General features: G+C 40.1%; 1 protein-coding gene across 4 annotated transcripts in view; it reads left to right on the forward strand.

The window, feature by feature from the left end:
* ephb2b (eph receptor B2b) overlaps positions 1-23,000 on the forward strand; it is a 149,868-nt gene extending 126,868 nt beyond the window's left edge. The window contains exons 9-16 of one of the 4 annotated variants that reach the window (XM_061726942.1): positions 942-1,009; positions 2,572-2,694; positions 2,840-3,087; positions 11,396-11,611; positions 12,623-12,772; positions 15,370-15,563; positions 16,372-16,527; positions 18,112-23,000. In XM_061726942.1, coding sequence (XP_061582926.1) covers positions 942-1,009; positions 2,572-2,694; positions 2,840-3,087; positions 11,396-11,611; positions 12,623-12,772; positions 15,370-15,563; positions 16,372-16,527; positions 18,112-18,220 — 1,264 coding nt within the window. In that variant the 3' untranslated portion in view covers positions 18,221-23,000. The remainder of the gene's footprint in view (positions 1-941; positions 1,010-2,571; positions 2,695-2,839; positions 3,088-11,395; positions 11,612-12,622; positions 12,773-15,369; positions 15,564-16,371; positions 16,528-18,111) is intronic. The other 3 variants (XM_061726944.1, XM_061726943.1, XM_061726945.1) reach the window with 3 other exon arrangements.
* The last annotated feature ends 2,808 nt before the right edge of the window (positions 23,001-25,808 follow it).

A 25,808-nucleotide genomic window follows, 5' to 3' on the forward strand; every position in this document is an offset into this window, starting at 1 on the left:
CCTGCTCTCTCCTTCCTTCTTCCCTTCCTCTTTTCTCCCTTCCTTCCTCCTTTCCTTGTTTTCTCCCTTCCTTCTCCCCTTTCCTTCCTTCCTTCCTTCCTTCCTTCCTTCCTTCCTTCCTTCCTTCCTTCCTTCCTTCCTTCCTTCCTTCCTTCCTTCCTTCCTTCCTTCCTTCCTTCCTTCCTTCCTTCCTTCCTCCTGCTCTCTCCTTCCTTCTTCCCTTCCTCTTTTCTCCGTTCCTTCCTTCCTTCCTTCCTTCCTTCCTTCCTTCCTTCCTTCCTTCCTTCCTTCCTTCCTTCCTTCCTTCCTTCCTTCCTTCCTTCCTTCCTTCCTTCCTTCCTTCCTTCCTTCCTTCCTTCCTTCCCGTACGTTGTGCGTGGATTTAACACAGAACCATAAATCAGCTTTACACAAAAACGTCATCAATGGGAATTTATCGTTTTTACCGCGAGATGACAAATTCTTACCGTGGGGAATTTTTTGACGGTATATCGTGAACGGTAAAATATCACCCATTCCTACCACCTATATAGCATACTTCTAACTACTTCTAACTACTACTAGCTTGTAATCACAGTCTGCTGTTGAAAAGGAAAAAAGAATATAGCAATGTAGAAAGCTGTCAAAAATAACTTGGATAAAGAAAAAGCTTTCCTTTTTCTTTCTTTTTACACAAACTCAGATATTTCAAGCAGGTAATGTGGCTGAAAAGCTGTTGTGCACTGGGACAGAAAGGGGAACATATGTTAGTGCCACACAACATCAGGTATGGATGCTTCTTCTCAGCGGAGCAAAAAGCCAAAACGATTCCCCGCCTTCTAAGACTGGTCTTAGCTGATTTATTTTCAGCGTAGGTAGACCTGGGGGCATCTGAATCCCGTCCCCCCCCTCCCCGCTCCCTCTCTTTGAACCGGAGCTAGAGTTCTTTGTCTTTTCCCCAGGAGGCGTGGCTTCGAGAGGGGTGATTCAGAATACACAGACAAACTGCAGCACTACACCAGCGGCCACAGTGAGTAAACCACCACTCCTCGCAGCTCACGTTCTCTCTTGGTTTCTCCTTGAGGGCCAGACACACCTGTCTCCATGACTACCATGTTACATAGTCATCCTCATGGCAATCATTCAGCACTCTGCTACCTCGCACACCTGTCTCCATGACTACCACCTTGCTCGCTGCTGTCCTTGGCTGCGGCCCTGCACAGCGCCACTTCATTTTCCCGGCCCCCCACTTGCGTGTAATCTTGCCCATTGTTTGATTCTGCTCCCTCGGAGCCCGGATTTAGCCACATCCGATACAGTGTTTAAATGTGTGTTCTTTGCATCACATTTCATAGTTAACTAAATCCATTGTACTGGAAATAGGTCAGTCCTCAATCACATTGGGACCATTAGGATGTAAACGCACATGAGTCATTTGCTATTGTTGAAATTTTCTAAAGATTTGGGGAATGAATGGAATTACTCAAAGATTTTCTTTCCTCATACAGGGCAATAGCGTACAGTTTAAAATGACAATAATGCTGTGATAGATCTGTGTGAAAGAGCTGAGAAGTCATTTCAGCCTTGCCTCCATCTAAGATATTAAAGCTAATCCATCTTACTCTGATGCCTTATTTCAGGGAAAAAAGAGGAAAAACTTCCCATCTGTGGTTTAGTAACTCCTTTTTATTTGTTTAATTGGTAATTAGCACCCTGCTTCATCCTTTTCTTTGTGAATCCCACTCATAAGGTAATCATACAAGGTAGTTTTCTCAGCAGAATGCAATCACGCTGTGCTAAGAAGTCCAGTTTATGCTTCAGCGAAGCGTGTGCCAGTAAAGGGCTTGGGCATTTCACAGCTATTATCAAGAGCCAAGAGTCTTGTGTGCATCCTGTCCTCACACCAGTCACACTTCAGGCTTTTGCCCCTGTTTTTGGTGGTCTTTGCCATTACAGAAAGGTGGTCTGTTGAACAGGGCTTCTGCTTGAGAGGAGATTGTAGGATTTACTAATGGGGGGTTTTGCCTGGTAAGATGCTCTCCATCTGTTCATCCCTGGAGCATGCTCTCTGAGTGTGCTGTGCCAGGTTTTGATGCGCATGCCCTTCTAGCGCTGCAGCGGGCCCAGGCATGAGTTCAGTATCCATTCAAATGGCCTCAGGTCTGATGTGGAGGTATGAGCAAAATAAGCGGATTTAAAACTCAGGACACTTAAGTCCTCAAACACTTAAAGGCCACCTTAAGCCAATTTACCTGACATGAGGGCTTAGGAGAGCCAATTTATATCTACAAGTGGAGCTGAGTGATACTGATATAGGACCCAGGTTTCTCTCCTGAGTGTTAATCGGTACCATGGAAGACTAGAGAGGACACATCCTCCATCACTAAACAACAATCTACGGTAGTCACGAGGCATTCGATGTAATCCCCATATCTCCTGCATCTTCTACCGTTCACTACCTGAATGACATACAAATAGATGTAGGAATGCAGGCGAATGGACCTCTATTATTCCTGAATGCACTTGGCCAATAAAAATGAAAGAATGACCACAGGATTGAAATATTTTAGAGTCTTCTTCCTGTCTTACAAGTGACTCCAGGAATGAAGATTTACATCGATCCGTTCACATATGAGGACCCCAACGAGGCTGTGAGGGAGTTTGCAAAGGAGATTGATATATCCTGCGTGAAGATTGAACAAGTCATCGGTGCAGGTAATGACAAAAATCCGTCTTAAACCTGGATAGAGCAACACGTTTCCATGCATTCCTGCTCACTTTGGCTGCACTTGTCACTCCAGAGTAATAAAACTGTTTTTATGTTTTCATTTTTTATTTCCCCTGCGCGGCCTCTTAACAGGAGAATTCGGAGAAGTGTGCAGCGGTAACCTAAAGCTCCCAGGTAAAAGGGAGATGTTCGTAGCCATAAAGACCCTGAAGTCTGGCTACACTGAGAAGCAAAGACGGGATTTCCTGAGCGAGGCCAGCATCATGGGCCAGTTCGACCATCCTAACGTCATTCGCCTGGAAGGCGTGGTCACCAAGAGCAGTCCTGTGATGATCGTCACTGAGTTCATGGAGAACGGCTCTCTGGACACCTTTCTCAGGGTGAGAAAACAGATTTTTAGATGTTGAAATATTGCAGATGTGGTTTATTTGACTCTTATTTCTTGCATTATTATTATTTAAGGTTTAAATAGTATACACTGTATAACTGCACGTAGAATACAAATGAAAATGCAGTAATACGATGAATGAATGAATGAAAATGAATGAAAATGAATGAATGAAAATATATTTATTTCGGTCAGGTCATTCTTAATGTAGACACCAACTGAAAGCATTAGTTCACATAAAAAAAAAGAGAGACCTAACCGAAAAGGAATAGGCTGAAGCTATTGCTTATTTACGCCTACCCTTCTCACATGATCAACTTATTCAGATCAAACATACAAAACATAATACAAAAAAAATAAATCATATTGTTTACACAATCCTGAACATAATTCCGTAATAGTATCATCTACTGGATCCCTCATATTTTTCAAACACATTAAACTTAAACAAACGTTTGAATGCATGAATCGACTGGCACATCTTCAATTTTTCATCAAGTGCATTCCATATATTTACTCCCCTTACAGTAATACATTGATCTTTAATTTTAGTCCTAGACTTTGGTTTTTCAATCATACGTTTCCCACGAAGCTCATATCTACTTACTCTTATTTTAAACATGCTTACAATTTTACTAGGTAACAATCTGTTGAACACTTTGTACATTATCAATGCTATTTTGTATTCCACTAAATCCATGAATTTAAATGCCCTTAATTTAATAAATAGTTCATTTGATGGTTCTCTATAACTTGATTTTGTGATAATCCTTACCGCTCTTTTTTGAAGAATAAAGATCGGTTTAGTATGGGTAAAATATGCACTCCCCCATATTTCTAAACAGTATGTAATGTAGGGAATAAACATAGTACAATACAAAATATATAAAGCACGCTGGTTCAACATATCTTTTACCTTGTATAATATGGCTATTGATTTAGCTAATTTAGATTTGACATGATTAATATGCATCTTCCAATTTAATTTATGGTCCATGATGACACCTAAAAATTTTGTCTCAAACACCCTTTCTATTTCTGTACTATTTCTGTACGATAATAAGATTATGGTATTTGACTACCAACAGGTTCATAGCTGTACCTACTGTGCAGCAGTACCTGCTTGTTTGTTACATTTTCTGACAAAATTTGATGTCAGAGCGACACGCATTAAAGAGCTGAAAGCTCTGCACTGCAGCACAAACTGACAGGACAAGCCGCCCTGAAGGTCTGATGTCTCCATTCAGAGCCCTCACTTTGATGAGCCTTAAAATTCAGATGGTGCTCACAGACTAACGACTTTATGACGGTACTCTTCTGCTTCACTAAACAACCGCTGAGCTATCTGCTAACTGTCTGTCAAAAACTGACAGGAGGCAATTACTCGTGATATGCAAAGAGAGCATTATTATGCACAAACATGCCAAGGTTTATTTGTTTTTTGCTGTGTGTGTAACAACTCACGGAATTACCATTAATCAACTACACCTCGATGAATTCACCTTCACTTCTTGGATAAATAAAAAGCTATCCGTTTAAAATTGTACCTCCTCCAAGATAGTTAAAATACTTGCAATAAGAACATTTTAAGTTGTTGATGAAACTGAACGATTGCAGCTGTTGGGATTTGTCAGAAAAATATATCTAATCTAATATCTGAGACTTGGAAATGAAATGATTCAGTCATTGTTCCACCGAGGCTTTGCACATTCGTCACAGAATCCACTCGATTATTGTTCATAATTATTCATTTAGAGAATTTGCATGCAGAATATCTGTATACCTTTTCTTTTTCTTTTTGCTTTGCTTAGTATAATTAATATTTCCTCACTGTCCTTACACAGCATCACAAAGCATCTTTCCAGATAGAGAGCAGGATCATGCTTGCTGTTTGATTTGTAGTCCCTCTCTTCTGCTCACTATGCTGTTCTGTGCATAGAGTATTATATTGCTCACATTATGTCGCCTCTATTCCCTGACAAGAAATAGTCAACGTTCAGTGGATTTTTAATTTTCGCAATCTCACCAGTGGAGGATATTGCAGAGGAACTGTCCATACTCCCCGATGTATGACCCGCATAAATAATTCAAATACTTGGCAAGACTCGATATGAGAACTTCGATGGTCTACACTGAAACTGCCTACGAGATGAGATGTCAGACATTATATCACCATCTGTCTTGAGATGATACTGTAATGAAAACATTTTTTTTTTTCCTGTCTTTTTTTCTGATGCTTTCATCCCCTTTAACTCTTTATAGGGCGCTCAGTGAAATGCCTGGAATTTAATTCAATCCAGAGAGTTATTGGAAACAGTAAATGCCATTATGAATAATTATTATTATTAGGGCCCGAGCACTGACAGTGCGAAGGCCCTATTGTATCTGTAGGAAATGTTTTTTTGTTCTCGTTTTTCTTCCGACGAAATGAGGGCCTTTTTGCCCCCCTAAACGTGCCCCAAAAGTCACCAAATCTTGCACGCAAGCCAGGCCTGGCGATAAATTTGATATTTCATGGTTTGCATTAATGGGCGTGGCCTAATGGCTCAACAGCGCCCCCTAGAAAACTTCGTGCCTCAAGCCCCACAATACGGTTTGACGTGCACGAAAATCGGTACACATCTGTATCATGTCGCAGCTTAAAGAAAAGTCTCTTGGCGCCATGGCCGAAACCGAACAGGAAGTCGGCCATTTTGAATGAATTGTGTAATTTTGGCGCAATTTATGCAATTTCTTCGGCCGTTTCTTCGCCTGAACCGTAATGTAAACCCAGGTATGTTATACATCAAAATGTGCGTCTCGATCCTGCAACGATGCACATTACTTTTCTCAGTCAAAAGCGTTACCGTGGCGACATTAAATGCCAAAAAGTGCGCCCCCCCTTCTTCTGATTGGTTGATATTCTATAGTTCCTATTTTCTGCCATACCTTTTGAATGGTATGACATACAGAGTCGTGGGTGGTGTCATCGGACTTAGTTTTGAGTCCTATACCTTTATTGGTGAAAATTGCAAGCGCGAGGGCCCGTTTATCGCTGCTTGCAGCTTTAATTAGGGCCCGAGCACTTACAGTGCGAAGGCCCTATTGTATCTGTAGGAATTTTTTCTTTCTTTCTTTTTTTTTCTTCTGACGAAAGGAGGGCCTTTTTGCCCCCCTAAACATGACCAAAAAGCCTGATCATCGCTGCTTGCAGCTTTAATTATTATCGTTATTAGAAGAATAAGATTTTTTTTATAGTTTATGTGTCAATATGTGTGTACTTCTTTTGGTTGGATTGATCATTTCTTTTTTCACTTTAAACTTGTGTATATAATTTGAATGAGAAAGAGTCTCTTTAAATGTGAAAGTGTACAGTATACGCCGTTTTAGTGACTTCTTAAAATTGAACTCCAGCTGCTACGAAACGAAACAGCCACCTGCCTCTCTGAAATGGTAACACGGCCACATCTGTACATTATATGATGCTGTCACGAATGATCAGACACTGTAAAATGTCTAACTTCAAGGGCCTTAAAACATTACATGCCTATTTTTGTCCTTTTTAATAATGTGGTACTGTCACAGAAGGTATTTTTCACACGTATAAGATCTAAAAATATTTATGAGGAGGTACGATTAGGATGGAGGTGATGTCACACCACTGTACCAAGTCTTAGCCTCATCTGACTCGGTATTGTCCTGGAGCTTTGCCGTTTTTAACATGGCTGTCAGTTGTGGTTAGTTCAGGTTAGTCATAAAAAATACATGACTAGAGTGACATAATGGTCTGTATAAAACAGCTGGCAAAGTAAAACATTATTATCTCACTATTTCTGCACATTTTTTATGACACGGCTACATTTGGGACATGTGGACAAATAATAATTATTAATTCTGTGAGACTGAGCTGCAATCAGAGTGTGTAGTTACTGTCAGAGCATGTGATGGGATTCATTTTTTAAAATTATTTATTTATTTAGAGTTAGTTATTTTATGGAACAGCAACAGAATCCAGAGTAGTTGTGAGAGACTTCAGCAGTCCTCTCCATGTTATTGATTATAGACTCTTTGTATCAGAGATTGGGGAGGGCTCCATATGTGAGATTTAAGTCGTCAGCATTCGTTATTATTCATTTTCCAGTCTGTTATCAAAGTGTTGGTGGGTGGTTGACCTGAAAAACCCACCGTGCAAGCAGAATTCACAGGAATTGTTTCACCAAAACATTTTAAAAGAGTAACAGGCAACTGGAAAAAGTTACCTCAGTGAGAGAGAATCCTTAATATTCTAATAGCGCTGGAATGTTGACCTTAAAAGAAAGGAAAATACATACAGTAATTAAGCTGCCTCGAAAGATTACGCCTGTTATTGATTCTCTCAAAAGTTTGAAACCTACGCTGGTTGTCAGTACAAGATTCCTCCTCCAAAACTACATCAAAAACATCCCGAAGACGCTTCTGTCAGCACGCTGCTGAAGGCTGGGTGCACAGCCTTATTTGCATACTGCCTCCGACCTCTGAGATGCAAAACATTGACTCTTTAGATTTTGAAGTGGTGGTGAATGCTTTTTTTTTCTGTGCACATAGATCTTAACTAAACATACTTGACAGCACATTGTGGTTAAAAAAAAGAAGAAGCACGCAGGGAGCCCTTTTAGCACATAACAGGGACGGCTTGACACGAGTTGCTGACGGTGTTAAAGCCTTTGAGCCTGGTTTGTGTCTTTTAGGGTGACGGTGGCTGGTTCCACTGGTCACTGCTGTCATTTCTCAGCTGCCTGACTAAACTTTGGCTTCACTGCAATAATCAACACGATTAGTAGAGGGATAAAAAGTATGGAGAAAAAATGGTTATCTTTAGAGAGTAAGACAATGAACGTGAGGCTTTGGTGTGCAAAACTGCTCACATCGTTTATGTTAGAGTTTTACTTAGTTCATTCTTGGTTTTGTACGACGGAGTATTAGGGCCAAACTAAGACAAAAAAAATTGGAAATTACGAGAATAAAGTCATAATATAATGAGAATAAAGTCGTAAAATTACGAGAATAAAGTCGTAATGTTGCGAGAATAAAGTCGTAATAGAATAAAGTCGTAATATTATGAGAATAAAGTCGTAATATTACGAGAATAAAGTCGTAAAATTACGAGAACAAAGTCGTAACATTACGAGAATAAAGTCGTAATGTTGCGAGAATAAAGTCGTAATATTATGAGAATATAATTTATGAGAATATAACAGGAAGAGCTTCTTCTCCCTGTGTTAAAATGAAGAATATTGAGCATCTTGTGAAGTTATATTTATATATTTATAATATACTACGACTTTATTCTCGTAATATTATGACTTTATTCTCGTAATTTTACGACTTTATTCTCGTAATATTATGACTTTATTCTCGTAATTTTACGACTTTATTCTCATTACATTATGACTTTATTCTCGTAATTTTATGACTTTATTCTCATTACATTATGACTTTATTCTCGTAATTTCCTTTTTTCTTTTTTTTTGTTTGGCCCTAATACTCCGTCGTAGTTTTGTCTCCAGTCTTTGCATTTAAAGTATACCACTCTGTTCTCACAAATACACATTGGCACATAAACTGTTTCATTAATAATACATACTGGTTGAACGCTATGGTAGCAGAGGCGGAGCAGCTTGAAGTGGGGGGGGGGGGGGGGGGGATCTTCAACTTGACTAATGAGCAATGAAGCGTTTGAAAGAGAAACAGTTTAGAGGAATTTGGCTGAGCTCTGGGCTTTCCTCACCCGCTCTCCCAGTTTCCTCTCTTAGCTATTCTGTCTGTCTGCACTCGGCCTAATGCTCCAATGCGCCGTGCTCCGGACTCGTCTACTTCCTTCGGTGTCGTGGTGGGTGGTGGCGAGAGTGCAGGTGTGCGCAGTTGGAGACACAGCTGCAGCGCAGCTCCAGACTCTCCCCACGCATGGGGTAAAGCCGTCACCAAACCGGGGAGGGGAACAGCTGTAGACAGACAGCCAGACCCTGCTCGGCCTGCCCAGCCCCAGCCAGACCCGCTGAACCCAATCACAACTACAATACTGATATCCTGCTGGGTTATTTCATGGAAGCCAATACTTTAAAGTCACATTTCTTTGTTAGCTTAACACTGATTGAATTTCATATAAATATTATGTCTGAATCAAATTATTATATAGTAATATGACTAAAGAAAGTTAAGTGTGAATTTGTAACATTTTTTTTTTTACAAAGAGTTCAATGGATAGGGGATAAAAAAATGTAAAAAATCCATCAATCCATCCATCCATCCATCCATCCATCCATCCATCCATCCATCCATCCATCCATCCATCCATCGCAGCTTATTTCAGTACAGGCTCATAGCACAGCCAGGGGCACACTCTGGACAGGGAGTGGTATATTAAGCGTAATTTACCGTATTTTCTGGACTATAAGCCGCTACTTTTTTCATAGGTTTTCAACCATGCAGCTTATACAAAGGTGCGGCTATTCTGTGGATTTTTCTTCCACCGCTCGGGGGCGCTCTAACCGGTATTAGAATCAAAACTAAGACAAAATAAATGCAAAGAAGAATACGCTACTTCTTTTTTAGCAGATAGAAGTAGGAGAAGCAGATTTCAAACAGATAAATAGATAAATAAATACCGGTTATTTTCTCTTGGTTCTGTCCTGTTTTAATCAGCAAAGTTGCTGCCGTGTTAAAAGACACTGTTAGGAAAGGATCTATTTAGGTACAAACATGTACATCATTTACAGTTCAAAATCCTTCTGTACATGTAGTAAATATCTAATCTAACAACAGAAATATCTGCGGCTTGGATATCTTTTTTTTTTAAATAGAGCGGATGCAGGTGCGGCTTGTATATTTTTTTTTAATTATTTTTTTTTTTTAATAGAGCAGATGCGGCTTATATGCAGGTGCGGCTTATAGTCCAGAAAATACGGTAATCAAAATAGTCACATTTCTTTGTTATCTTTACACTGATTGAGTTTCATATAAATATTCTATGTCTAAATCAAATTATTATATAGTAATATAACTAAAGAAAGTTAAGTGTAAATTTGTAACATTTTTTTTTACAAAGAGTTCGTGGATAGGGGATAAAAAAAATAAAAAAATCTCTCAATCAATCCATCCATCCATCCATCCATCCATCCATCCATCCATCCATCCATCCATCCATCCATCCATCCATCCATCCATCCATCCATCCCAGCTTATTTCACTACAGGCTCACAGCACAGGCAGGGGCACACTCTGGACAGGGAGTGGTATATTAAGTGTAATTTCATAAAAATAGCAATAATCTCAGCAATAGGCTCCTAATTGAAGTGTAGTACACCAACAAAGACATTTTGGGAAAAGGATCTAAAGGTCGAGTCTGCTAAACAAGAAAAACTTACCAACGATCTAAAAAAGCCCACATCTGGCAGGCAGTTGGGCACTTAAATGCCGCCCCTAGTGAAAATCAAGCTTTTGACCTTGTTAACATGTCCATATGGTGTATTTTTTATATGCTAGAATGCATATTAGGAGCACTCAAGTAAGCACTCAGCACCATGGCTGAGCATTTCCACCTGGGAACTGCAACGTACCATTACGGAAGCTGTCTCAGAAAAGTAATTTAACAGGCAGGCGTTGTGCACTAACAAACCCAGCAGATCGGTCCTGTGAATTTTTCTGTGGGGGGGGCTGTCAAAGCAGGTTTGTGAAACTTTAGCAAGATCATTGTTAGCTTTTTTTTGGTAATTTAGAGGTTTTTGCAGAAGCTCTGAAAGAAACAGACGTAGTAGACAAAGTGCTGCGTTAATGATGAAACTGTTTTTTAAAGTCATGAATATGGTTGTGCTTTTTTAACCATATTACTTTGTTTTTTATTATTCTTTTTGACACTTCATCTTCTTTGAGGTGAAATTGGTCATCGCCGACCTTTGCGCGGCCTCCACCATATCCTTGAGCTATCCACCGTTAGCTTTTTTAAAGACTGCACGCAAGCCAGTGCGTTCGCTGAGTACCCAAAAAATCCTTCACTCGGCTTGTAGTTTGCTCAGTGCACATGTAAAGCTGCCATGAATGAACCGTTGAAATCAAGACATTTGTGAACAGTTTCAGCCGTACGAGCAATAGTGCAGCTTGTGGTCGACCAACGTACACATAATAAATGAACCAAAAGACCACAGCACGATGGTTTTTCAGTGGCTCAAATCATTACAAGAGAAGAAGTCAGAGCGTAAAATGTTTTTAAATTGTTGTTTGTTAAATCTGAGATTTAATGAGGTGATTTTATTTCCCCACTGTAACGCAATATGTCTGTTTCACAGCAAAATGACGGGCAGTTCACGGTGATCCAGCTCGTCGGTATGCTACGTGGCATCGCCTCGGGCATGAAGTACCTTGCCGACATGAATTATGTGCATCGTGACCTTGCCGCCCGAAATATCCTGGTCAACAGCAACCTTGTGTGCAAAGTGTCAGACTTTGGCCTCTCACGCTTCCTGGAGGATGACACATCGGATCCTACCTACACCAGTGCTTTGGTATGAAATATTTAAATCACATCCTTCATACACTCATTGAAGCAACAGTGTAATTATTTAGCAAAAGAAAACTTGCCTCAATTCTCAGAGAATTATATTCACCAGGTCCTGCTAGAAGGTTTTGTAGGTTATTGTTAAGGTTAAATTGAGATAGGGCTGGGCGATATATCGAGATTTTAATATATATCGATATATTTTCAAACACGATATGGTACGAGACAATATCGTTTATATCGATTTAAAAAAAATAAAAAAAAAAAAAAAAAATGTTTACATTTTTTTTTTAATGATTTTGATATAGCTTATTTTGTGACAAATTGACTTGAATGTTTTATTTGAGATTTGCACAAATGTTTTGTTATTTGCACAACTGTCAACCTCAGTGGAAAAGTCTGCCTGTTACTGTCTACATTGTATTAATTGCACAGTGTATTTTAATTTAATTGTTATGCAGGAAAGGGATATTTGTTTTATTTTATTCAAGAAGCATTTTTATTCTATATATGCAGGCAGTTTATTTTTATTTCATTTGTTTTATACATTTTGATATTGTGCAGACCTCTGTTAATAAATGTACCTGTGTGACATTTGGCACGAGGCTTTGTATTAAAACTTTTTTAAGGGTTTGCCTCAGAAAAAAATGAAGCTAACAGAGATGCTATGCTATAATGCTTTGGGGGAAACCCCAATTAAGGCACAGAAAAAATATCGAGATATATATCGAGTATCGCCATTCAGCTAGAAAATATCGAGATATGACTTTTGGTCCATATCGCCCAGCCCTAAATTGAGACAAGACAAACAACATCTCTTCACATGTTCTCCTCTTTCTTCTTCAACAGTATTTTATCCAGCACTCTTTCCTCCCTGGGCTTTTGTTATGTCCACCGTCGAGTTTGGATTACAATCAGCATTGTTCCTGTTTGCGTCTCTTTACTAGGCCAGAGCACTGAGACGGATGAGTTTCAGTCTAGACTCCCCTTGCTCAGGCCGTGCCCTTTGTGTTCACAGGGAGGGAAGATCCCTATCCGCTGGACTGCACCTGAGGCTATCCAGTACAGGAAGTTCACTTCGGCCAGTGATGTGTGGAGCTACGGAATAGTCATGTGGGAAGTGATGTCCTATGGAGAGAGGCCTTACTGGGACATGACCAATCAAGATGTATGTATTTAACATGCCTAGCGTCATTTTCATTGCTGCTGCTGATTCCTGAGACTGAATGTATGCACACCCATGCATGCACACACACACTCCGATACACACACAGTCATTTCTGGCCTTCTGAGTTTCATTACTGCCTCAGATGCCTCAGGGATGCATTTTGTCATTGGTATCTGCTTCCCTTAGCCAAACACATGGGTTTTATATGAAAATTCCCCCACACTCACCACAAAGACATAATCAGATCATTTGAAATGCGCAGCAGTGCTCAGTGGACAATTTTTGCTCTTGACTGGAGCCTCCATTTTCTATCTCCCTCTGGGTAGTGAAGGAGAGAGAAAATTATGGGGAGAGAGATAATGAAAATAGTTTCAAATTGAAAGTGAGAATACTAATGTGCTAAGAGGAGGCAAGGACCTCGACGGTTATCATATTAGCAGTTCCAGATAGTGTTTCTGCTCCATCGGGGTGCTCGTTTGGAGGTCTTGTGAATGAGATTAATCTGGGTCTGAATGGAGCTCCTTTAATGACCCTGATAATGAGAAGGGGACTGCGTGCCCTCCTCCTCGGTGTCCTCTGGGTTGTTCCTCTATGTTAGCCACATGCCACCTCCATGTATGTGTAAGGTGGCTTTATGGAAAGAGAGCTTGAAGTGCAGGCCAGAGATGAGGTCAATTCTGGCAGAGTTAAAGTTGGTGAATTAAGGGTTTATGTTCCTGTTGACCTAGTTTGAGTTTCAAAACTCCCCACAAGCAGAAATAATGCAGGGATTTGTGCCCAAAAACATATATAATTTTACATCATGTAATTATGTTTAGGAAGTAATAACTAAAAGCTTTCTGTGCCAGTATTTGCTTTATATAAAACATGACTGTTGAGTTGGACACATGAGCTTCATTGCAGTACAAGTATCGTGTATGTCAGTACGGCAAATGGAAAAGAAAGAACAAACTCTTTTGTTTTATATTTAATTGTTTACAAAAAAAATCATCTAGCTTTTACTGGGTCCTGAAACCAGTTACATGCAAACTCAAATGAACAACACATGACATTTTCATTTATTCAACAAAAGCCAAAATGCAGAAGCTCCATGTGAAAAATACAGCCCGCCCCATGATTCACTAGCTTCAACAACCATCTTTGGCAGCAAAAACTCGGTTCTCAGTCTCTGGCATCGCTGTGGTAGAATTTTGGCCCTTTCTTCTTCAGGTTATTAAAGTTTGAAGTCATTAATTTATGCCCCTTAGGGTCATGTGACAGCATGTCTGTCAGGTTGAGGCCTGCACTCAGGTTGAGGTCTGCTCCCATTGAAACAACGGTTGTTTTTTTTCTTTTCTTTTTCAGACCTTCTGTTGTGGGTTTGTGGTGCTTGTATTCTTTGTTGTGATGTAGGAGAAGTATTAAATGTCGGATGGCAGGCCTTATATTCAGCTCTAAAATACATTGATAAAGAGAAGAGTTGACAGTTGAGGAAATGACTGCAAGCTGCAGGTCTTGTCTTCAAAAGGAGCCCAAATGGTGACACCGTCATCACCATGCAAGAGAGTTGCCAGGGCGTGTTTGTGCTGACATGCCTTGCTTCGATTTCTCCACACATTGCTTTTTTTTGTTTTGCCAAACATCTCCACTTTGGTTTTGTCTGTCCAAATGGCATCATTCCAGAAAAAAATCATAGCTCATTCAGATGCCGATCAGTGTTTTTTTTTCCTGGCCACCACGCTAAACGAAACAGACCTAGGAAGCACTTTTCTTGTGGTACCATCATGAACTTTAACCTTTAACATGCAATCTTAGTCCTATAGGGGAGAAAAGAAACTGGAATGTGTCCTAAACTTATTGCCTAACTGCATGCTATGCTACAGTGGTAACGAGTGTTACCTTACATTCATTTTAATCAAATCTGTCCATTCATCTTCTTTGATGATATGACAATGAAAGCACTGTACCAGTACAGCAAGAGTTCCAGTCGAGCACTGCCGGTACCGTCAACTAGCTTAGCTAACTTACTGTACTTTTATGGTCCCAAGAGCAGCAGGGTTTGCATGGTTTTTTTCCTGTAGATGAGTTGTACATTGAAGGCACGGGGTTCAATGGAGATTGTCTCGCTTTTGAAATCAGTTGAGGAACTGCAGTTTTCTGTTCATCCAGAATCAGGTCTCTCTTAGCAAACTCGATGTAGACGCTAGTCTAAAACTGACTGATATGCATGGAGCTCTCCAATAATGTCCAATATCACACCATATGTAAGTAGTATTTTGACTAAAACATGCCAAAGACGTCTCATTTTAAATGAAATAACCTAAATGTGATTACTACATAACGCTTAACCACATAAACATAATAATTCTGCTGCAACTTACAATCTATTATTGTGATGTTTTCTATCATTTATATAATTTCTCATCACTTTCAAAGTTTGATTTTGATGCCTTTGTAATCACTTTAAAATACAGTATTTTACACAGTTTTCTGGTATAAACAAAAAGATCCCAGTACTTCCTCCAAAGCTGGATCATGCGCTCTCTTCTCTCCATCAATCCATTTCCTCTTCATAGAGCCTCATAGCAACCCTTAGAGATCTGCGTCTCCCCTTGCAGGTGATCAATGCCATAGAGCAGGACTACCGGCTGCCCCCGCCCATGGACTGTCCCAGCGCGCTGCACCAGCTCATGCTGGACTGCTGGCAGAAGGATCGCAACAACCGACCCAAGTTCAGCCAGATTGTTAACAACCTCGACAAGATGATCCGCAACCCCAACACGCTGAAGGCCATGACCCCTTTATCTTCAGGGTGAGCAATAAGATGGCTGCTGATCAAAGCTGGCTCGTGCTTTTTGCTCTGTGTTTTCCTTTTTCTTCCTCCATCTTTCACTCTCTGTATAGTATTTTGCATATGTATTTTATCTCCTCTCTGTAGGCGTCCCACAAGACAAGCTTTTAATTTTAGCATCATTTCACACTGATGTGAATACCATCCTGCATGTGATGCAGCTGAAATTTTTGTCGACGTGAAGTCTTTCCATTCCTAGCGGGAAATCGCTGCTGTTGCTACAGTGTCATCCATGGCACATTTGTTATTCACCAAACAGTGTCTCTTGTTTCTCCTGGCGCCGAGCGGTTATGTAAATTAAAGCCTTTTGGTTTGATAAATCCGGTCCTTCCCCACGAATGCTTCGGGCAAATCCTGTGCCGAAGCAGTCGTGCACTTTTCAAAACAAAACATTTTTAAGCTTTTCTTCTCTGGGTGTTAGTTTCCTTGGAGAGCCAGGGTTAGCTGATTTCCATTATCCCAGTCTGTACTTTCGTTTGTGGTGAAGCACAGGATCGCGGGCCAAATTTTCCACAGACACTGAGTGGATGCGTTGGCTCCCTCAAGGCCCTCACTTCATTTGGAAAAATACCCTTTATGAGAGATCAGTTTGGAAACATCGGTTCGTGGATTAGGCCTGTGGGATTCTCTCATTTCCATCTGGCGTTTTCAATATAATGTAATAATTCAGGTTTAAATCACACACAGGTGGTCCAGACTGCCTATGATGTTGGACCTGCCATTTGATATAATCATTTATGTTAATATATCCTGTTTGTGTCTCCCCCAGTGTTCATCTCCCGCTCCTGGACCGCAGCATCCCAGACTTCTCCACATTCAGCACTGTGGACGACTGGCTGGACGCCATCAAGATGGGCCAGTACAAAGAAAACTTTGCCAATTCGGACTTTTCTACATTTGATGTGGTCTCTCAGATGACTATGGAGTAAGTGCTGACGATTCTTCCTCACGGTCTGATAAGTATATGGAAAAAGATCGCAAAAAAAAGAAGGAAAAGCGTGCTTTCCGTGTCTGAGTCGAAAACATAAGCGAGAACCAGACCCTTCCCGCGGCCCGTTCTAAACGATGCTGGCTCTGGTTGTGATTATGAGATCGTAACGCTGTAGCTGGGAGGCTGAACAGTGGGCAAACCAGCGCGGAACATAACAGCGCCGTTTATTTTCTGCCATGTGTTCAACAGGCCTCGTTGACCACATTTTAAAAATTGAGAGGAAACACCACAACATGGGGCTGATTGAACGACTTTGAGAGGAGTCACACCAGTTGCATTGAAACAAGCTAGTGGACAACAGCGTTGCAAACTCTCAGAGCTTCAGCCGAGCTTTAGATCTTGAACAAATAGGTATTGATAATGAGAAATATGGAGCCAAATCAAGGCCAAAAGTTTTGCTAATTTGAAAATAAAATTTGAACCTGAAAATTCTTTTTTACAGTTTCAATTTTATTTTTTTCAGTATCAGATCTTTTTTTCAGTTTCAAATCTTTTTATTTCAGTTTCAAATCTCTTTTTTTCAGTTTCACGTCTTTTTTTTTCAGTTTCACTTCTTTTTTTTCAGTTTCACGTCTTTTTTTTTCAGTTTCAGGTCTTTTTTTTTCAGTTTCACCCCGCCAGATCGGGGCCAAAAGTCTGAAACTGAAAAAAAAATGTGAAACTGAAAAAAAAAGACGTGAAACTGAAAAAAAAAAGATCTGAAACTGAAAAAAAGATTTGAAACTGAAATAAAAAGATTTGAAACTGAAAAAAAGATCTGATACTGAAAAAAAGATTTGAAACTGAAATAAAAAGATTTGAAACTGAAAAAAAGATTTGATACTGAAAAAAATTTAATTGAAACTGTAAAAAAGAATTTTCAGGTTCAAATTTTATTTTCAAATTAGCAAAACTTTTGGCCTTGATTTGGCTCCATAGAGAAACCCCTCGAAAAAATGTGACTATTGGTGATATTCACCACATTGAGGGAGATGAACTGTCTCATGGTAAATATAATAACAGTTCAGCATTAAGTAAACATTTGCTGCTGCAGCAAGACAATATTGAATTGTTTATTTAGCATCATGTAACAGCTCCGTTATCTTTAATGGACTTCAGTGAAAGAGCTGCTGCTAATCTATCACTGGAAGCATTTGTTTCAGTCGTGTAGTAAGGGTGGGGTTAACCACCTCAGCCAAAGTGTTCTTGTTTAGCTTAGTTTTTTTTTGTTTTGTTTTTTTACTTTGTGTGTGTGTGATTATAGAAGCGCCCTGACCTCAAAAATGTGCAAACACACAACTGTTTGAAGTTAGAAAAGAATTTCATGGCCATTTTTCTTTGTCGTACTGTACGCTTGTGTCTTAAATTGTCGTGTGACGCTGCGATACCCAACTTAGCTGACCAAGACTTGCCAGGTTGTCTTTCGTTTAGACTCTCACCTTCACAGACATGAAAAGAGGTGGATGTATGAATAATGAAAGACTTGTTATAATAACCTGAGGCAAAATTAGGCTTACATCTGTTCTCCGTGCTTCGCAGTGACATCCTGAGGGTTGGTGTGACGTTAGCAGGCCATCAAAAGAAGATCCTCAACAGCATCCAGATGATGCGGGCACAGATGAACCAGATCCAGTCGGTGGAGGTTTGACCCTCCCCGACTGGAGCCGAGGGGAAAACCAGGCAGATCGGATGCAGGGCTCTGGGCACAGAGGACAGAGTGGATGTTTCTTCCATTTTCCTTTTTTCCCCATATTTTTTTTCTTTTTTTTGCGTGCCTGATCTTCGCACCGGGCTGCCATCCGCCCCCCCACTCCCCTGTCGAGTTTCCTCTCTCGTCCTCTTCTCCCCACACCCTGACTCTTTCTCCATGCCTGCGATCAGCTGTGGAGGGCTGTGACGGCAGAAGTCATGAAGAACCCAGGCAGCACGCAGCCAGATCCACCTTTAGAGCCGGAAATATGGGAGGTTAGAAGCGACCAGCAGCTCCTCTTTTTTTTTTTGTGTTCTTTTTTTTTCTCTCTTCCAATCTTCCATCAGTTTTCATTTGATGTTGAACATTTATCTTTATTTTTTCTTTTTTTTTTGGGTTTGTTTGTTCTGCTAATTTTGTAAAGAATTTTTTAAAGAAAAAACTGAGAAGGAAAGGAGTTTATCTAAATGTAGAGATGATATAAGGTTGTACACTAGATAAACCAAGTAGGAAAGCTACCCTTTAAAAGGGCAAAAAAAAGGAAGAGGAAGAAGAAAAGACGAAGAAGTGAAAAGAAGGAAAAGTTGGGGACACCTTCCTCAACAAAGTGGGGATATTGTTTTTTGTTTTTGTTCTGGACACCGTGTGGAAACAAAGATGCTCTCTGTGGACTGATGAGACTGGGGGCGGGACCTGACGTGCACATCCAGCTGGTTCCACAGGTGAAAAGAAAAAGAAAAAGAAAAAGAAAAAAAAATCAAAATGGACAACTTGTTACATAGACTGATGTCAAAACCACATCAAATGAGAGTGACAGTTCACGCAGTGTAGTCCAGAAAAAAAGAGAAAAAAAAAAACAGTATTTTTTTTCCTCACTGCAAGAAATTTTCTATATTATTGACATTTTGTGATGAAGATTTCCTTTCACCATGCTTCCTCTCACTAAAGACTAGTCTCTTTTTTTATTTCTTTCACCATGAAATATTTACAACCTGCCAAATATAACTCTATCCTTACACACTAGTCATGATCCTGTACTGTACATATCAGATGCACTTGACCTGCCACACCTTGATAACTCCGAGTTGTTAAAGATCATCGTTTCAGGAGCAGAACAACTGACCACAGGGGAGGATTTATGTTGTTTTCACTATGAGCGGCTTCTCTTAGCTCATCAAAAAAAAACAAAAAAAAAACAGCCTGACTTCCAACAGATTCCTGCTAAAACAAACAGGTTCTGCTCTTCACATCAACAGAAAGTCCTGGGGTCCGTTTCACGAAGCGGGTTCCGGTTATGTTGAACCTCAACTCAGTGAAACTCAGAGTTTTCTGTTTCACAAAGCGGGGTAGCTTAACCTCCAGCACGAGGGTTCAGTTGAGCTGGTTTCACAATGCGGGGAAAAAAAAAAAAAGAAGTCTGTTACGCGCTAACAGACAGCTGTTACCGTGGTAACAGACTCCCCTTCACCTAGCTGAAATTAATCAGACAACTGATCACATGACATTTTAGAGACGTCTGAACAATGACGTATCGCATTAGTGTCAGAAAAGTATATTAATGATCCAAGTAGATTTTAATGCGGTCACAAATATCATGTATATTCATACTTCACACAAAATACCTTTGGTTATTAGTTCATAAGCTGAAATTTACTCATCAGGCTTATCAATAACGACATGGCAATACCGAACGTACCAAATGTAGAAAAGTGATACTCATGACCCCCCCTCCAACTCATGTTCCAGTTTTATTCTTTTTCCAGTTGTCACAAAGTCATCAAGTAGCCTAATTAACATGATTTAAAAGTTGATAACATTAATTCCTCAAAATAATTAGTTTCCTTCGCAGACTTGTGAGTAAAGACATTTCCATTCATCAGTGTGACTGGATGCACTCATATTTTCTACACAACTTCAATGATCTTTTTTCCCATTGTTCCATTCATCCAAACTGTTTTTTAATTACGTTTGAGTTACGTGTATGAAATATGTTTTACCCAACTCCATGTTCAACCGTTTCAAGTTGAATACTGAGAAAAATATACCACTTTCATCACTCATAAGAAACAATCGTTAAATATTTTCATTCACATTTGGTCCCAATTCTTCAACTTCAAACTCTCTCTCCGTCGCTGCAGCCGCCGCGTTGCCCTTTCGTCTCAACATGTGCTCGTATTCACGATTTGATTGCACTAATATGTTCCGTTGTAGCGAACTAAAACAGGAGGATCACTTTTGCTTACTACGCGTTGCCGTGGTGATTCAACTTTTGTAGCCGCGGTAACTCGGAGTCGGCGTATCCAGAGTTGAGCAGCCCAGAACCCAGAACTCGGAGTTTGTTGAACCCCCCTTTGTGAAACAGGCCCCCGTTCTTCCCTCGTCCCCCTCATAGTCTTGTTCTCCACTGCCGTCTGTGTGGACGTGCACATGTTGCGCACACAGAGCACATGCACAAAGAAGCAGTTGCTCCCAAAGTGTCGGTACGTGTGTTTGATAGCATGCTGAGTGAGTGCTTCATTTCACAGTGCTTCGGTTTTCTGCGAAGACTCAAACTCTCGCTCGGTCATAGCTCGGACTTGCTTCATTCGCGTTATATTCGCTATTCTTCCAGTTTTCCTTTTTGAAAGACGTCTTTATCTTTAAAGTGTGAAACTTTTGATACCACACACATTAACACACAAACACACACGTTCATGAATAGAATTTACAAACATTTGTTGAGTAAAAATCAAAAAAATGCGTGTTATATTATTGAAATTTCTGTATGGATATTGAATTGTTATTATTCCCGATTTTTTCTGCACTGAGTCTCCTGTCTGACTCCAGCAAGCACTCTGGATCTTCCACCAACACTTTGGATTTATTTTTTGAATGACAAAATCATTTTAGTGCAAAAAAAAATCACATAGCTAAACAAAACCTTGTGACTGGTCTCGGATTCATTCTGTAGACAGTATGTTTGCATTTATTGTATGGTTTCTTGTGAGCAACAGTCTCATGAGTACAGATCTGTTAATCGCCGTGTTGTTACTGTCAACGACACGCTGGAAGGATTATGGGAGAAATATGGAGTTCATGGCAATGCGGGGATTCACCCAAAAGGTGGTGAATCAAGCAGGGGCTGGTGGTAACAGCCAATAAGTGATCCCAGCGATGCAGCGCGCCCGCTGGGCTCCCCTCCACGACCTGACAGCCAGACATGGACGTCCAGCTGTGAGCCATCGGTCAGATGCGTCTGGTCACAGCGGGACGGCCACACCCCGATCACAGCCGCTCTGGTCCAGGCCCACGACTCCGTCTCTGTCCTCCCGATCACACACACACACGCCTGTCCGCCACCTGTCTGCAGCTTCCTCTGATCCCCGCGTAGTCAGGCTCGCTCCAGTTGTCCGGTTATGTCTCGGCACGTTTAAAACATCAACACCAGCAGACGTCTCGACACTGGACAGCGAGGCAGTTGTTTCCCCGTCTCGTTCCTGATGTTGCACACAACCCAGATTCCTCCAGACCGGACAACGCTGCCATGTTCGGCTGCAGCAGGTCGTCAGACGCCGACCTGAGAAACCCCAATTACTGCAGCACCGCCATCCTCCCCTCCAATCCTCCACAGTCGTCCATAGAATTTAATGCCGAGAGTGAAGCCATTGATTTTTTCATTCTTTTCCTGCTCCATAAGCCCCAGCTCGGTGACTTTCATCTGCAGTATGACACATCAGAGCAAATATTTCCCTGGAAGCTTTTCATAACATGCTATATGAAGCTGGAAGAGGAGACTCATAAGCTGTTAAGTCATAACCGGGAAGCAAGTGAGAGGCGATGCCGTGACCCAAATGCCACCAAGCCGAAGCTTTTTTGATTTCCCTGACCTTTGGCTTATCTTCTCTCACTATTTCTCACTTCATAACAGCTCATCGGTTTTATTCTGCGAGGCAACGCGCCTTTTCATGGTACAGCAAATAGGCTGTCATCAGGAAAAGCTCTTAATGCACAAGAAATTAATCATCTTTTTTCCTTTTTTTCCTGCCCCGGCCCCACTCTTAGCTCATTCAGATGCTTGTCCATGGATGCTGCGAAGACTGAATTATTAGTCGGGCAATTATCCCTGACATTTGCTCAGAGGAACTACCTTAATTGGGGTAGGCACACACTCGCCAGAACCGAGTGCTGCAAAAATGAAGCTCGTTTTGCATACCGTCTATTTTACTAGTTTTTATTTTAGTTAGGAAGGAGTTTGATTGCGGCGAGCTTGGAAAATATTTGGATTCTCGCTGCACAAAACAGAGGTATTTTCAAGTGGTCCGGGCTGAGAAACGTTCAGTGGGCTCTCATGTTTAACTAAAACTATTGAACTTGAAGAAAAAGTATCGAAAACGAGCCGCTGATTATTCTGTCAAACGTTTTATAGTTAACATATTTCTGAAGGAATTTTCACTCACTGTAATTATTCTTTTGCTCCCTTTGAAATTTGATTGAATATTTCATTGAAATGACATTGTCCATTGCTGGATTGGAAATCACAGTTCAGAATTGCAGTTGGACATATATATTTGATCACTGGGAAAGTTTGTAAATATTTATAAAAAAAAAAAAAATGTATTTACGCACTTTGTTTAATTTTCTTGCTTCTATCCCCTTCTAAGCAGTCGATTGCTGCTGCTGACTTTCCTCAGACACTATGTATTATTTAACTTACAAGGTGTAGTTAAAGAGTATAATTTTACGACGGCTTCCCATGTTTTAAGAAAACAAAAGTATTCTACAGGTTTTTTTCTGATGCAGTGTGGTTGTGATGCAATTGATAGTTTTACACATTTGCCATCTGCATTTTTTTCGAAACAGTGTGTTGCTTTCGCCTATCGTAGTGTAGCCACTCAGCTCTCTCAAACCCCACACTGTGCCAGCTTCGAAAGGAACGTCATAAAGCCGTTATGTCTTAGAGTTACAGTTACATGATAGCGTGCACAGACCTTAGCAGCGCCCGGCTCTCGCTGCGCTGCATCTGAACACTCACCAAACTCCCATCAGGGTCAGGGGAAGGAGTCTAACCTCCTGTTGTGGCGGATAGAAAATGGCTCCTCGTCGGAACAGCTGCAGCACGAAGCACCTGAGCACCCTCTGCTGATGCCGTGTGAATAATGCAGCTGGCTGGAGTGAAGAGTTCAGAACCCAGATAGTCCTCGAACGCCAGTCTCCCGTGCTCTGGGCACTCCAGCAAGCTGCTGATGGACAAACACCGGCTGCTGCTCGGAGCAAACATTCATACCACTACAACATCCTGGCACTTGTGTTCTCCTGTATGACCCTTTGTTTCCCCTCTGTTCCCCCCACTCCTCCCCCATGATGGCCCCCACCTGCCCCCTCCATCACTAGCGCTCTCACTCTTGGTTAGTGCAGACGGGGGAAACCCGTGCTCCCCTGGTCTGTCCGTTACAACCCTCATCGTAGACCAGTGCCGGTTCAGACCACTGTGACTGACGTGGGGGGGATCCTGTATTTCTGTATAAATGTATATTGACTGTAACCCTGTGAATGATGTAACAATTTCATTATTTGTAATATTGTCATTGGTTTATTTTCTAAAAATTGAAAGCGCAACCTGACTCTCCTCAATAAAAAAAAAAAAAAAAAGATCTGTTACAAAAAACAAAACAACGATGAGTAATTCATTCATTATTTTTGCTCATTTAAATCTTTTTATTTTTCACTGCAGTTGTGTTAATTGTGTTCACATTACAGTCACATGAGACATGAATGGTTTATATGATAAAAGCAGCATGGCAGTTAACTGACATTTATGAGGGACGTCTAAAACTGTTCAGAAAGAAAATGTCATTAAAAAATAAAGGATGACTGTGTTGGTCATTTTGAAGACTGAGCCCTTTTTTCAGTTTGAGCAACAGCTTCTCAAGTATATAAATGTATTAGTTAAAGCCAAACCCTGGTACACCTACAGCCCGACCACATTTACTGGTCAAAACTGCGTTGAGTTTAACATTAGAATATTACTTTCTGGTAGTTTTTATAAGTCAGGCATCGAATAAAAAAAAAAAAATGACTCTTTCAGTGCAAAGAATTTACAATTTTTTCGTCCAACTAACGAGAACTGAAAGCCGAGCCCAACTGAACTCTGTCCCTGTAAACAGAGGATTAGAAATCAGTGCGGCGCTCAGAGAAACATCTAAACCGCTGAGGCAAAATGGCTACGGAGAGTTCACTCTGCTGGTGGATAAAACACAGAGACGCATAACTCAATCAACTGAATTTTATAGGTTTTGATACATAAACATTTTGCACACACGTACATCCGGCATGGAGTCATAGAGCAGGACAAGAATTAAGCTGAATTCCTGTAAAAGTTAACTGGAGATCCTTTCAGAGTTTTGTGACTTCATCAAATCAATGCAATACACGGTCAAACAAGATTTGGTTTTATTATATAATTATATATATTATATTATATAATATTAAGATTAATACTTAAAAACCAAAAAAGCATGGCTATGCCCTCACACAACAATGAGCTGCAAATTACCTGGCAACAATTTGTTTTAATAAAAAGTAAAAACTAGGGAAATAATAACAATAGAAGTCAAATAGATTCAAGGTGCACATTTTGTATTAAATATTTGATAAGTCAGGGAAGACAAAAAATAAGCATATTAAAAAGTAAAAATAAAAAAAACGAAAAATTGGAGTAAATAATGATAATGACTTTTAATGTGAAACAGAAAATAAAGACAGAGCACGAAATGTTAAACTGGAAAGAAAACAAGCAAACAAAATGTTCTAATAATAAAAACTTTAAGAAGAGAGGGGGGGGAATTGTATACATTACAAAGATAAAAGCCAGAAAATAGATAGTCATTTGAATAAATAAGTGTCTAATATTTAAGGGCTAATATTTATTTTGTTGTAAATAATAAAGTAAAAATAAAGTAAACACAAGTTAAAAAATTGAGAATACAAAGGATTTGATAAATAATCATTTAAATAACACAAAAAGCGAGAAATCCTAGAAAACAGAAGATGTGAAGTTGAATACTGAAAAATATTTTTTTTTTAAATAAAAAGAACAGGAAGGCAATACATAAAAAAAGGAGCATTTAAGATTAAACACAAATTTAATCAAACGTATAAATATCAAGAATACTGTATATATTTAAAGAAAGCATAATTAAATAACATTTAATATTAATTTTGTATTGAACAAAAAGGTATTTTCAGACAGTGCCGGAGATTTTGAACCAGCCTGCACATCTCACAAAATTGTATTTTGTTTGTTTATCTTTTTTGCTTTTTTGTATATTTTTTACAGTTTCAGTTTCTGTTTTAAGATACATTTCTAAGCTATATTTCTACAGTCATGTGTTTTCACTGAGTTCTCCACAATTTTGGAGCAAAACTAAGAGACACCAATAAGCCAGAACCGTGCCACGGAAGGTCTGGGGGCGGGATTTTCTGTCCCGGGTCATTTTTGATTCCCTCACGTTCAAGTAGAAAAGGTTTAAATTATGGTGGTCCAGCTAAACAGTTCTGCATTTGATGC

This window comes from Cololabis saira, chromosome 8 (assembly GCF_033807715.1).
Source record: "Cololabis saira isolate AMF1-May2022 chromosome 8, fColSai1.1, whole genome shotgun sequence".
Taxonomy (NCBI): Eukaryota; Metazoa; Chordata; class Actinopteri; order Beloniformes; family Belonidae; genus Cololabis; species Cololabis saira.